General features: G+C 39.6%; 1 protein-coding gene across 1 annotated transcript; it reads left to right on the forward strand.

The window, feature by feature from the left end:
• Positions 1-3,095: 3,095 nt before the first annotated feature.
• slc39a4 (solute carrier family 39 member 4) lies at positions 3,096-11,468 on the forward strand. Its single transcript, XM_074612622.1, has 12 exons — positions 3,096-3,451; positions 4,649-4,999; positions 6,670-6,874; positions 7,006-7,175; positions 7,366-7,534; positions 8,194-8,366; positions 8,537-8,710; positions 8,873-8,977; positions 9,121-9,175; positions 9,344-9,496; positions 9,599-9,786; positions 9,881-11,468. The coding sequence occupies exons 1-12, from the start codon at positions 3,251-3,253 to the stop codon at positions 10,007-10,009; spliced, it is 2,073 nt and encodes a 690-aa protein (XP_074468723.1). The 5' UTR covers positions 3,096-3,250; the 3' UTR covers positions 10,010-11,468.
• The last annotated feature ends 2,416 nt before the right edge of the window (positions 11,469-13,884 follow it).

Raw genomic sequence — 13,884 nt, forward strand, 5'->3', positions numbered from 1 at the left:
TGAGCAGTCAAAGTCCATCGTGAACTTCCTCTATGTCACTTCTCTTGATGATGTCATGTAACTTACGCAACAAACGTAACGTTAACCACGTGTTGAAGTCTATCGGGCTACCCTGCATGTTTAAAAATGACATTAAAGGGGTACCCAGTGTGCTAAAAGTGACGCAAAGAGGACTCAGATTCAGATTCAGACAACTTTATTGATCCCAAGAAGGGCGATTCAGTTCACAGCTTACCCCACAAACTCACACAGACAACATCCAGACAAACATCCAAAATGTTATGTCAATCACAGATCAGTAAAACTGACAAACAGAGGTCGGTAAAGGACAGCAGCTAAGTTAATAAAATATAATAAATAGCAATTAAATAGATAAAGAGAAAACAAATAGATAATAAATAGACATTGTTACATGATTTATCATGTAAGGGAACTGTCAATAAAAATCTCACCTGAGATGACCACTGTCTCGCTGACATTAAAAGAGTTCAGCTTCCTCAACAAATAGATTCTCTGTTGACCTCGTTTGAGGATAGATTCATTAATATGAAACTTAAGTTTACATTCCAACACAGTTCCAAGATATTTATACGCCTCCACAATCTGAACATCTTCGCCGTGTATGACACCAGCTTTGTTTTCAGTCTTGTGTCTGAAGTCAATGATCATTTCTTTTGTTTTGGAAACATTGAGGTCATGATAATTATCATCGCATCATTTCATAAACTCAGGTAATGCAGGACCATGATCAGACTCTGAGCCTTAAAATAAAGATAACAGGAAAGTGTCATCAGAAAATTTAACAAGAAGTCTGTTCACCTGAGAAGACCTGCAGCTGTCATGACAAATAGGAAGGGTGACATCACACAACCCTGAGGGGAACCTGTGTTTGATTTGGACATCTTGGACATTTGTCCATTCACGAAAACTTGCTTGACCCTCACAGTAAGAGAATTTAAAATCAGCAAGAGAAGCTGGTCTGGAAGATTAAAATGAGAGGCAAGTCTCTCAATCAAGATGTGATGCTGCATTTTGTTAAAAGGAGAGGAAAAGTCTGCAAATAAAAGTCTTGCATGAGCTCCAGGTTTCTCTAGATCAGAGGTCAGCAACCTTTACTATAAAAAGAGCCATTTTAGGCAAAACATTTTTTTTAAAAAAATCTGTCTGGAGCCGCAAAACAGTATACAGCTTAGTCACAGCTTATAGTCTACTGTAAGTCTAATGCAGCGAGGGCCAAAGTACACATGTAAAATTAGGGTATTAGTATTAGGGTCACATTGACGAAATAAAAAACACGGAGATTTCGAGAATAAAGTCATAATATTACGAGAATAAAGTCGTAACTTTATGAGAAAAAAGTCGTAATATAACGAGAATAAAGTCATAACTTTACAAGAAAAAAAGAAAAATAACACATAAAATCAGTACTTTATAATATTATGATTTTATTCTAATAATACTACGACTTTTTAAAGTAAACCTTTGACTTTATTTTCGTAATATTATGACTTTATTCTTGAAATCTACGATTTTTTTTTTTTCTTCAATGTGGCCCTAATACTCCATCGACCTACAACAATGATGAATAAAAATGAAAATGTAAACAAAAAAATGGTTATTCATTTCCAATAATTATTTTCAAAAATCCTCGGGGAGCCACTGGAGAGGAGCTAAAGAGCTGCATGTGGCTCTGGAGCCGCAGGTTGTAGACCCCTGCTCTAGATGTTTATACACTTTGTTCTTTGGGGGTTTTTTTTATTTGGGAATAGGTATAATGGTTGACATCTTCCAGATTGTAGGAATTTGGCCAAGATCAGCATAAGTTTGGGAGAGTCTGGTGAAAGAGGTTCTGACTATAAGCTGCCATATTTGCTGAGTTGGGAGTGAGAACGTGTTGGTCTAACATGAAAACATTGAATTTGGAGTTGATGTAATTATGAAACAGGTTTTGGTAAATCTTTAGGGTTTGTGCACGTCGACCTGAACCACAGTGGAGTTTGGCAATTTAATTCATATGGTAGGAGCCCCAAATACACCTCTTTAACCCTCATTCTACCTACATATTTAACATACAAGGACTACCGACTGAAACAAAGATGACATGCAATTTTTCTGGTTTCTTTGGATGGTAAAAGCTGTGATATGGTAGATACTATTTCTCACCAGGAAGTCCATCCTGAACTTCCTCTATGTCACTCCTTTTGATGATGTCATGTAACTTACGCAACAAACGTAACATTAACCACGTGTTGAAGTCTATATCGGGCTAACCTGCACGTTGAAAAATGTCATTAAAGGGTAACCCAGTGTGCTAAAGGTGACGCAAAGAGGATTCAGATTCAGATTTAGACAACTCTATTGATCCCAAGAAGGGCAATTCAGTTCACAGCTTACCCCACAAACTCACACAGACAACATCCAGACAAACATCCAAAATGTTATGTCAATCACAGGTCAGTAAAACTGACAAACAGAGGTCGGTAAAGGACAGCAGATAAGTTAATAAAATATAATAAATAGCAATTAAATAGATAAAGAGAAAACATGATTTATCATGTAAGGGAACTGTCAATACAAATCTCACCTGAAATGACCACTGTCTGAGTTTAATAACCTGATAGCATAATAAATTTGTATGGTAGGAGCCCCAAATACACCTCTTTAACCCTCATTATACCTACATATTTAACATACAAGGACTACCGACTGAAGAATAAACTACTGTAAGAAACAACCATCATAGCAAAATGTTAACTTATTCCTTCAAAACATTATTAGTTATGTTATTAATACATTTGTGCAGAAGCCAATTATACGACACGTCTTTAATATGGCCATCAATATAAAAGCTTTGTGTGTAAGATATCCTTTAATATTGAAACTTTAACAAAGCAAATGAGCTGTTTTGTTTTTTTTCCTTGAAGAGCTTTAGTGCAAAACGATGCCAAGCAAATCAATCTTGATGTTCAAATCTGATCCCGCATGCCTCCAAGGTGTGCTGTAGGCAGGTGACATAGGGTTTAATAAACAAGTAAAGAGCAGCACGAGCCACGTGTCAGCCAATCACAATCCAGGTCCAGTGAAAGTGCAGTGGTTTAAAACTGATAACAGCTGTGAGCTGAGCTCTACACAGCTCAATTTGTCTTTAGAAATACCTTGGTACTGTATCAGCCTCTATCAGCCGAGTTTCTTTTTTCTTTTTAAATTAATCCATTCTTTTAAAAGTAGAGCTTTTAAAGAAAGTTTTAAGATGATTTTCTCCACGCTGCTGATTCTTGCCAGTTGGGGTTTGTTCAGTTCTGCTTCGGTGTCTCCCTCTGTGGAGGAAGCCTACAAGGCTGTGCTCAGCGTCGTGGCTCCTGGACAGCAGCATCTGACCGGGGAGTCCCTCGACTCCCTCTTTAATACCCTGGAGAAACGTGTGCAGTGCGGCGGAGTGTCGTGTGAAAATGTAAGTTTATTAGGCTTAACTCGCAGCCAGGTTAGAGAGCGCCAGGTGGCTGACTGCAGGTGCAGCGGAGTGAGGTCAAGGTCCAACAGTTATTAACTGTAACTGCTGTTAAAGTGGATTTCTTAATAGGGACTCCTTAAACTGATTTTTAATGTAAAAAGCCTATTTACTGAAACAATAAAATGCTCATAATTTTACACTTTATCATATGATGGACTACAAGATTGAAGAATTTTTTTATCAGTGTGAATGAGAGTGAAGTCTTACATGAACTTCTTACATGTCAGCTGTAATCTGTATGAATGGACGGTGCATGAGTGTTAAGTATCTGCTGTCAAACAACTAAATATAGTGGGCAAAAAGACAATAGCTTGGATTACAAACTTAATGTCTCAGCTCCACTGATCAATTTCCTGGAGCAAAGGGGAAAAAGCAGCCAACAAGGATAAGAGATGGGGCCAACCCTGAGGCAGCCTACACTGTAAAAAAACAAAAACAAAATTTAGTTTTTTTCAAGACATTTTACTTATTTGTGATTTATATGTTAATGGTCTTAGATTTACAGTATTTTTTGTAATCACAATCGTAATTATCTGTATTTAAGCTTTTCTTGATCATTTTTAAAGATAATTATTCTGTTTTTTAGAGGTTTATGACTCTATTTTAGCAATTAATTTATGTTAGAAGAAAAGGATTTCATGCAATTCTAAAAATATTTCTTGTACAAATACAGATTTTTTACATGTTTACATGTTTCATTTGTGATTTATATGTAAATGGACTTAGATTTACGGTGTATGACTATTCTAACAATAAATATATGTTAAAAGTAAAAAAATTCTTGTAATACTACAGTAATAAAGGCTAATTATATAAAGGTAATTACTGTTTTTTTTACAGTTTATTTATGTTAATTAACGGACAGTATTTTTCGTTTTTTTAACAAACATTTTCTGGCGCCCCTGCTGCCGGAAATTTTTTGTTATTTTACACTCTTTTTTTTTACAGTGTACTTACTGCTTGTTATCTGAAGTTGCTTCTTATAAAAGGCAATAAAAGCAGCTGATGTTCAAGGTTATTATACCACAGATTGTAGGAGCTTTCTGTGTTGTTTTATAAAAGCTCTGCTCTGAAAATCACTGAATTACTAACTACATTTTCACTTACATAGATCTGTATGTTGTTCTCTGTGTGTAGTGTAATCTAACAGAGGCCGTTCACCAGTTGATCGGCAATCACTCCACCCACGGAGAGAATGAAGCTGGAAAAGGCAGAGAAAATGTAACCGTCAGTGTGTCTCAGTTCACTGATCTTGCTGCCGGATGCATCCTGTACCTCTCATCTCCCGGCCTGGTCTGCACCGCGGCGAGGCAGGGGAGATGGGGAGAGGAGACCGAACATTTCCTACATAAAATCACACATGAGGATCACCACGAGCACCGGCACGAGGAGAGGGAGCCGCACCACGAACACGAGCACATAGACTTTCATGGGTTAAAGGTGGTGCTTCAGGAGCTTCACGACCACTATGAGCCCTCAGACGGAGAGGTAAACATAACACTATACAACAAAGTATTTGTTAGTAGACCAAACCTAAAGAAGTACTTAATCTGTAGGCCTAAAAGACAAGAATACTTAATTATACTTTTCTTAAGTATATCTCAATCAGAAGATTAAGTACAAGTAGGCCTATAAGCCAAGAATACTTAGACTTTTCTGTACACTTGTCAGTATGAGCCAAGTATACTTAGACTTTTTTGTATACTTGTAAGTATAAGCCAAGTATACTTAAACATTTCTGTACACTTGTTGGTATAAACCAAGTATACCTAGACATTTCTTTATACTTGTAAGTATAAGCCAAGTATACTTAAACATTTCTGTACACTTGTCAGTATGAGCCAAGTATACTTAGACTTTTTTGTATACTTGTAAATATAAGCCAAGTATACTTAAACATTTCTGTACACTTGTTGGTATAAACCAAGTATACTTAGACTTTTCTGTACACTTGTCAGTATGAGCCAAGTATACTTAGACTTTTCTGTACACTTGTCAGTATAAAACAAGTATACTTAGACTTTTCTGTACACTTGTTGGTATAAGCCAAGTATACTTAGACATTTCTGTATACTTGTTGGTATAAGCCAAGTATACTTAGACATTTCTGTACACTTGTTGGTATAAGCCAAGTATACTTAGACATTTCTGTATACTTGTTGGTATAAGCCAAGTTTACTTAGACATTTCTGTACACTTGTAAGTATAAGCCAAGTATACTTAGACATTTCTGTACACTTGTCAATATGAGCCAAGTATACTTAGACTTTTCTGTATACTTGTAAGTATAAGCCAAGTATACTTAAGTATACTTTTGTTAAGTATATCTCTGATAAGTACATAAAAAGTAAACTGAAAGTATACTCTCTTATTTTAAGTTAAATAGAAGTATACTATTAGCACACTTGAATAAACTTATTTTTGGTAAGGGTTCTCACAAGATCATTACTAAGACAGCAAAGAAGAAAAACAAAATATTACTGAAACACAAAAACTCTTTGATTTTTTTTCTCCTGTCAAATACTGAAGTTTTACCTCACCAGAGCTTCCTCAAGTTGAACTATTTTTGAAGGAAACATTACTCATTTGTTAAATTGCTTGACTCAGGTGTGGGATGTCAGCTGAGGACATTGTTTGGCAGTAAAAGGTCACAAGTGATTTATATTATACAAACAGGGCATAAAATTGGCACTATCATTTACTTTTTGGCAACCAGGCAGCCAGCTTGTGATCTTCCTTGTTCCCAGACACAGTTCAATCTTTGTGTTTGACTTGAGTTATGTTATTCATTTGAGGGTGTGGGTTACTGTACTGTGATTATAGCAGTAAGTATCACAACATATCCTATCATACTTACTTGGCTTTGTCCTGTACTCGGCCACATCACTACAGCAGCCATCATCATGATGAAAATAACATTTCATACTGCTGTATCGTGAGACACAAAATGTAATGTCAGAAATTATACCCAAAAAAAAAAAGTTCAAGAAATATAAATTAGCTCTAAATTGTTTATATTTCTTTTTTTCTGCTTTATGTAGTTAAACGTTATAAAAAATCACATAAAGCTTTAAATTGAGTCTGTGAGTACAACTCTTCTGATTATATCCATACGTAATCTATTTGTCCTTCCCCTCCCTTATCACCATGGTAACCAGCACTGTGTAACAGCCAGTGACGTCATGACAGAGGTCAACGCATCATCACCAGTCCACCAGAGACAGGAAGTGGGTGCAGTTTTGGGCCGCGTCCTGTATCACGCTCTGCTAGGTCACTGCTTCATTAGCCGGTCCCTGCCTGAGGAGATCTTCTTCCTGGACTACATCACGGAGCGTCTGGGGTCGGAGAACTTCACCGTCGGGGGTAAATGTCCTTCAGAAACACAGAAAACACAGAAACACAGAGACACGGATGCATGCATAGATAGAGATTCATCATTCAAATGGTTATCTTCTTTCTAGTAACGTAAGGATGGTTGTATCTGTGTTGTGTAGCTTTGGAGGCTCTCATGAGGAGTCTGAACCTCGGACCTGAAGACGATCATGATAATGACCATGACCACGACCACGACCACGCTGATCACGATCATAGTGGTTTAAGACGGAGGAGGAAGAGAAACCATGAACGTCTCGAGGGGCATGAAAGAAACACCACCTGGGATCAGGTACATATACTGTACCAACACACAGAATAAAAACCTTTTCACACCAGTATATCCAGACAAGTGCGAAAACAAATTTCATTCATCATTACAGAAAAATGCAGGGTAAAGTCCATCGTGGTGAACACATAGAGCTAATGTTAGAGTTTACTATTGCAGCCCAGTCTTAACGGACACTTTTCCATTCTCCCAGGTCTGTTTCTCTGCTGAAGACCTGGTCGTGATCTATGATCTGGCAGACAATAGATCTGCCTCCTCTGGCCTGGCTCGGCTCAGCCCTGCACTCGTCCAGCAGATCCTGAGCGGAGCGTGTGCACACATCACAGACCCGATGAAACCAGACGGGCTCACCACGGTTGAGAGTAAGTATGCGTCAGGTTGTGATCGAGCGAGCATGAGATCTTGGATAAATAATTCTGATCAACAAGCTTCTAAGTCATGAAGTTTTGTTCACTTTTATCATGCAGAATGACCAGATTACGTTAATAGAGGCTCACTTTGCATTCATTTTTCTTAGATAAAGTCTATGACTTCTTGACCATAGGCTGTATAGAATATGGACTTACACTCCAAGACGTCACTCATAGGTTTCTGAAGAGCGAAAACTAAGCTCAAAGTGGGAAATACTAACATATAAATAAAATAATACTAACGTTAGAATTTCACTCATCGAAAAAACAAGCACAGATTTTTTCAGTCGTTATTGAAATAATTTAAAAGGGTGAGTTATAAAAAAATTCACCCCCGTACAGTTGTCATGAATGCAGAAATTAGCTGTAGAGACCAAAAGCAGTTTTGTACCAGGCTGTAAACATGTTTATTTCTGCTGTAAAGTTGGGCATTTTAACATGGGGGTCTATGAGGTTTGACTCCCTTTTAGAGCCTCAAGTGGCCATTCGATGAACTGCCATTCGCATTTCTGCATTGGCTTCATTTCTCAGCATTGCCAGTTGCTACTTGTTCTTGACATGTTGATAACTGACCTCCACCCTGCTTTTACTATTCTCTCTTTCGTTTGTAGGATACATCTATGCAACCATTGCCAATACGCTGATAACACTGACGTCCATGTTTGGCATTGTGGTGCTGCTGTGCACCTCCTGCACCAGCGTGTTCCAGTATAGTATCCAGTTTTGCATCAGCCTGGCTGTAGGTTCACTGACTGGAGATGCTTTACTGCACCTGATACCCACGGTGAGGGATTTTAACACTTCTAAAGCTGCAACAAGATTTATTTATTTTTTGACACTAGAGAGCTGAAAGACTTCCTGAGTTTGAGGACATTATATCGTACAACCATGGTGACTTTCATGCAGCATGTTCTCATTTTGACTTCTTCTTCTTCTTGTGGTCTGTTTGTCCAGTTTCTAGGTTTACATGCGCACTCAGACGGGCACTCTCATGAGGAAGAAACTCCAGTCTACATTTACAAGATGTTGGTGCTAATTGCCGGGATTTACTACTTTTATCTGATGGAAACCATCTTCTCTCTGGTCGCATATAAAGATAATCATCACCACCATCAACATCATCATGGGGTAAGAGAAAAAACAATTAAGCAGATAAGAATATAAATGAAATTTTACAATCTTATTCCTGCCCAACATACCGCCCTGTTCTCAAATCCTTCTTTTTACTCAAGATCTTTTCTTTTGCCTCAACCCTCAAGCTAAGTTTACTCATTATGTTTGTCTCTTTAGGAAGAATCGGAGCCTCACCACTGTGACCATGGGAGGGTTTTAGAGATGTATCAACAGGAGAGGAAACAAAGAGACAAGTCACACTCAGTATTAAAAGCAGACCTGGTGAGAAACATGCATATATTAACACTTGGAACACAAATCAAAATGCAGCTACTGCTTTATGTAAAGTGGATGTGATTCACCTGCACATTTTGTATGTCAATAGGACTTGTTACTGAATGTTAAATGTAACATGTATATTTCAGGTTGGCCATGAAGAGGATGCGAAATCCCTTTCAAAGCCGGTAGAGCGCACCAGAGGTGAGTAAAGTTATTTCCAAACAACGCCAAAACAAGCACGCTATCATCGAATAATAGTGATAATAGTGATAATCATCGTGGCTACTCAACCACTATCCATCCATCCATCTTCAACCGCTTATCCGGAGTCGGGTCAACTACTAACTATTACTTTATCTGCCTCGATAGAACAGCGCCTGCTGCCTTACATGATAACCATCGGCGACGGGATCCACAACTTCGCAGACGGCTTAGCGATGGGCGCAGCTTTCTCCCTGTCATGGAGGTCTGGTCTGGCCACATCACTAGCTGTACTCTGCCATGAACTACCACATGAACTGGGTAAAGAACACACACACACACACACACACACACAAAGACAGCATCTGGTTTGATCACTAAAGATTTCTTAACACCACCCTTCTTGCCCTTGATTCTCTCCAGGTGATTTCGCCATTTTGCTCCACAGCGGCATGTCTGTCCGCAAGGCGTTGCTCCTAAACGTCGGCAGCGCCATGACCTCGTTCGTCGGCATGTACATCGCTCTGGCTGTAGCCACCGACGTCGCTACCAAACAGTGGATTGCCGCCGTTACTGCAGGACTCTTCCTGTACGTGGGGCTGGCTGACATGGTGAGTGTTTGTCTTGACAGAACTATTTGCCGGACAATACATACTGTATAAAGTGTTGATCTTTAACTTCCATCCCTCCTCTTCCTCCCTCCAGCTCCCCACCATGGTCCACATCAGCAACAAGAGACCCTGGCTGATGTTTCTGCTGCAGAACATCGGCCTTCTGACTGGGTGGGCTGTTCTGTTGTTGCTGTCACTTTATGAGGAGAGAATCAGCTTTTAAAACGTTGGTCTGTTGAGTGGGTTAATATTACTTCTGGTATAATTTATGTAGATTGTAAAATCTTTGAACGACATTCACAGTTACATGACTGGGTGTTTAGGTATTACTCATAAATCCATCCACCCATCTATCTATCCATCCATCCATCCGTTTTCTTCCATTTATCCGGGGCTGGGTCATGGGGCAGCAGACTTAGGGCATTCCGGACGTCCAACTCCCCAGCAATGTTTTCCAGCTCTTCCTGGGGGACCCCGAGGTGTTCCCAGGCCAGAAGAGACCTCTCCAGCGTGTTCTGGGTTTACCCTGGGGCCTCTTACCAGTTGGACATGCCCGGAAAACCTCCAAAGGGAGGCGTCCAGGAGCCACCCTAAGAAGGAAACTCATTTCGACCGCTTGTATCCAAGATCTCATTCTTTCGGTCACTACCCAAAGCTCATGTCCATAGGTGAGGGTTGGAATGTAGATGGGATTCAGCTCCCTCTTCACCGGTCCAATACAGCGCCCAACTTAACTGCAGACACCACACCGAACTGCCTGTCCATCTCCCGCTCCATTTTACCCTCACTCGTGAACAAGACCCTGAGATACTTGAACTCAGTGACTCACTCCCCACATGGAGGCTGCAGTCCACCGCTTTCCGGCAGAGAACCATGGCCTCAGACTCATAAATAAAAAGGGTTAAGTAGCAACATGGTCCTTGTTCGCACGAACCACCTGTAAGACGTGGAACTAATTCAGTCTGACAAATAAAATTAGCTGTGCTGGGCTCAAATGAAAGCCCTCCGAAAAACAAAACTCCGAAAGCCCTCGACCAGAGACGTGGTTATTGGACCACATTTTGAATGTTGTTCACAAACACCTTGAGCAGAAATATTGGACAGACACAGTGTCCCTGTGAACTTTCCTATATATTTTAATCAAGACAGTAGGTTGCCATCTTATTATAGGTTCATTCATGGTGGTGGGGCAACTTCCAATTCACAAACACCACAAACTACAACCAGAAGAGCTGAAAATAACAAAAACGGTAGGATTTATTACAGGACTTCTGCAGTGGACTGCATCAGATGTAGCTACGAGTACTTTAACTGGAATCTCAGGTGGACGTTTTTAAAATGAAACTTGTGATTTTTTGTTGTGAAAATGACATAAAAATTCAGAGTACACGTGTTGTTTTCCCTTTGAATTTCCTAATGTATTTACATATATTACATGTAATACATTTTTGTACAGTTATTTTTTTGTTTTTTATTAAAAATGTCTGTTGATGAGACATACACTAATGTATACATTTTAAGAAGAAGCTATACGGTTTGAGTGTATAGTATTTGCTGAACTCCCTCCACACCAATTATGAAGGAAAATGTATGAAAATGTGTTAATATGTTGTTATATACAGTATGTTATGCGGTATATTTTGTATTCTGCCTTGTTTGGAAAATTAAAACTCTTGAAAACCCATCATGTACAATTTTTTTGTGAGACCTGTCAATCATTTTGAAACTCTCTTTAGCAGTGAGTTTACACTTTGATCACAGATTGTGCGTTTAAGTCTGAAGACAGATGTGTTGAATGTAATCTACTCTCTTAAGAGGTGTGGTGGAAACTGGACTTTCTCTTTATCTGTCCCGTCTAATCTCCTCGACTCGCAGGTTAGCTAAAGGTCTTCATTAGGGACAGAGTCCGCTGACAACTCATCGCACAAAGACGGAGACATAATATGTACAGTATATGCTGTGTGTGTAACTACCAGCATGACAAGTTCTCTCAGACAAAATGAGCCATTTAATGACAACATTTAGGTCCTACACTGATCCTTTAAGCATGTGCTGTAATTGCAGATTACAGCACGTAGCTGCTGACAGGGGAAAATGGATAAATCCCTGAAGTCAGCTTTCTAACAAAAGCAATCCATATTTCTGAACTTCTTCTGTACGTTTTCAGAGGTTTTACGAGCCCCTGGAGTCGTGTAACTTACTCTGCCGATAAAACACTTAAATTACCTCTAAAACTGGACCTTTGAGCTTCTCATGAATCATACCGCATAATGCGTCTTTTGGCTTAATGGGTCGTTTTACAACTTCATAAAGAAGTTTATGGTGCGGTGATATATAGCTGCATCAAAAGTGAGTATTTCAGTGAAGTTGTTAAGGGGAGGTGATGGTAAGAAGACGTTAGTGTTACTGTAAGTGTTTGAATGGTCAGCTGAGCAACAGCATGTAGGGAGGAAGCAAGATAATATGGCTGCGGTTATACTGGTCATATTCTAGGTTTATGGAGTTCTTGAATTTGAGCTCACTGTCAATGACATGGAGGTCTTACATCACTGTATCCTGCCAACAAAAGACCACTGCTCTGGTTTATGACCAAATACTACCTGCAAAACTGATGGTATTCTGCTGTGATTCGTTTTACTGCTAATTTGCAAATGTTTGCATGCTAATGTGCTAATCAAGCATTTAGATCAAAGTACGGCCTCACAGAGGCTAAAAATAGAAGATGTCACGGTCATATTGAGTCATATCATTGGTACAACACATGCGCAGCAAAATCTGGTCTGCACTTACCTAAAGGCTCACTACCTGGCATTCAAAGTCCCTGTGGTAGATCAAACATGATAAACTGCCCTCTAGAGTGCCCTTAAATGAAGAAAACATGATGAAGTGCCCTCTAGGGTGGCCTTAAAATCAAGATAGCATGATGCAGTGACATATAGGCGGCCCTACATGCTAGAAATCTTTCCGTGCACGGGTGCCCCACCGCGTGCAGCTGCAGGTGCCCTTTTTATTTTTTTTTGCCCCTGCCACTCAGAAAGCCCGAGTCCGGCACTGGGATGATTGATTTGTGTCACCGAGGCATCCGCAGTGAGAGTGTCATAGTAGCCTACTTAATGGGTGAGAATTACAATTCTGCAATTATTTAAAAGATATTAAATAGAAGACCATAAACAGATGCTTTCTATTTAAAAACGTGCTATTTATATCGGCCTCCATCCATTTGAACGTACCCAAAAAGGCCAAGAGCACCCAAAGAGCACCTGAGCGGACACCATCCCTTTATTTCTAGCGCCGCCTGCTGTAACCCTCCAACTATGGGTCATGGTTAGAAGGTTACACGCAAATTGAGAAACTCTCGCGAGATGGTTAAGGTTAGGAATTGACCTTGAATATTAAGATTAGGCCAGAGATAGTTCAGAAAGGAGATGGCACACTGAGAGTCAGTTTCCTGTATCACGCGGGTTTCGTATGGTATGGTATGGATTGGTCATCGAGCAGCGAGTCTCACAAGTTTCATGCAAATTTTTGCAAGATTCGCAATTTGCGGGCTACCTTCTAGATACGACCCCAATTTCGTGTCATACTTCGTAGCTCCCATGGAGCCAAAGACCGAGTCCCAGCCTTCATTTAATAGCCTTGCTGCTAGCAAGGACGTAGACACTTACTCTTTTCTAATGACAAAATACAATAAAGTCTTTCATTCTGTATCACTGAAGAAGACATGTTGACATGTTTCAGTTGGAAAAACACAAATGCAAATATGTAAACAATGAAAAGTCAGTAATGGCAAAATTCCAAATAGCTTACTGTCACGCCTTCATGACTTTGCTGGAATAGATTAATAGAGCCATTGTTACTGTTAACAATAACATCTGTGTTCTTCCTTCTTTGACAATTCAAAATATCTGGTGAGACCGGCGCTTCTATTCCAAACCCATTTTCACATTGTTTTTCTAAGACACTCTGCAGCTGCCAAAGTGACAGTCTTGTTAAAATTTCCAAGGTGTGGCTGTTGATTGTGCATCACTGGCGTTTACCTAACCTTTCCCAGAAAAGGCTGACTTTAGGCTCAGTTTCTGCTCTCCCACAGAGCTACAG

Source organism: Sebastes fasciatus, chromosome 17 (genome assembly GCF_043250625.1).
Source record: "Sebastes fasciatus isolate fSebFas1 chromosome 17, fSebFas1.pri, whole genome shotgun sequence".
Classification (NCBI taxonomy): Eukaryota; Metazoa; Chordata; class Actinopteri; order Perciformes; family Sebastidae; genus Sebastes; species Sebastes fasciatus.

Bases quoted from the DNA above. Each gene is read 5' to 3' on its own strand.
- slc39a4 (XM_074612622.1), top strand. From the start codon at position 3,251: ATGATTTTCTCCACGCTGCTGATTCTTGCCAGTTGGGGTTTGTTCAGT. The intron at 5,000-6,669 runs GTAAACATAACA...CATGGTAACCAG, and splicing joins ATGAGCCCTCAGACGGAGAG to CACTGTGTAACAGCCAGTGA. The intron at 9,497-9,598 runs GTAAAGAACACA...GATTCTCTCCAG, and splicing joins TGAACTACCACATGAACTGG to GTGATTTCGCCATTTTGCTC.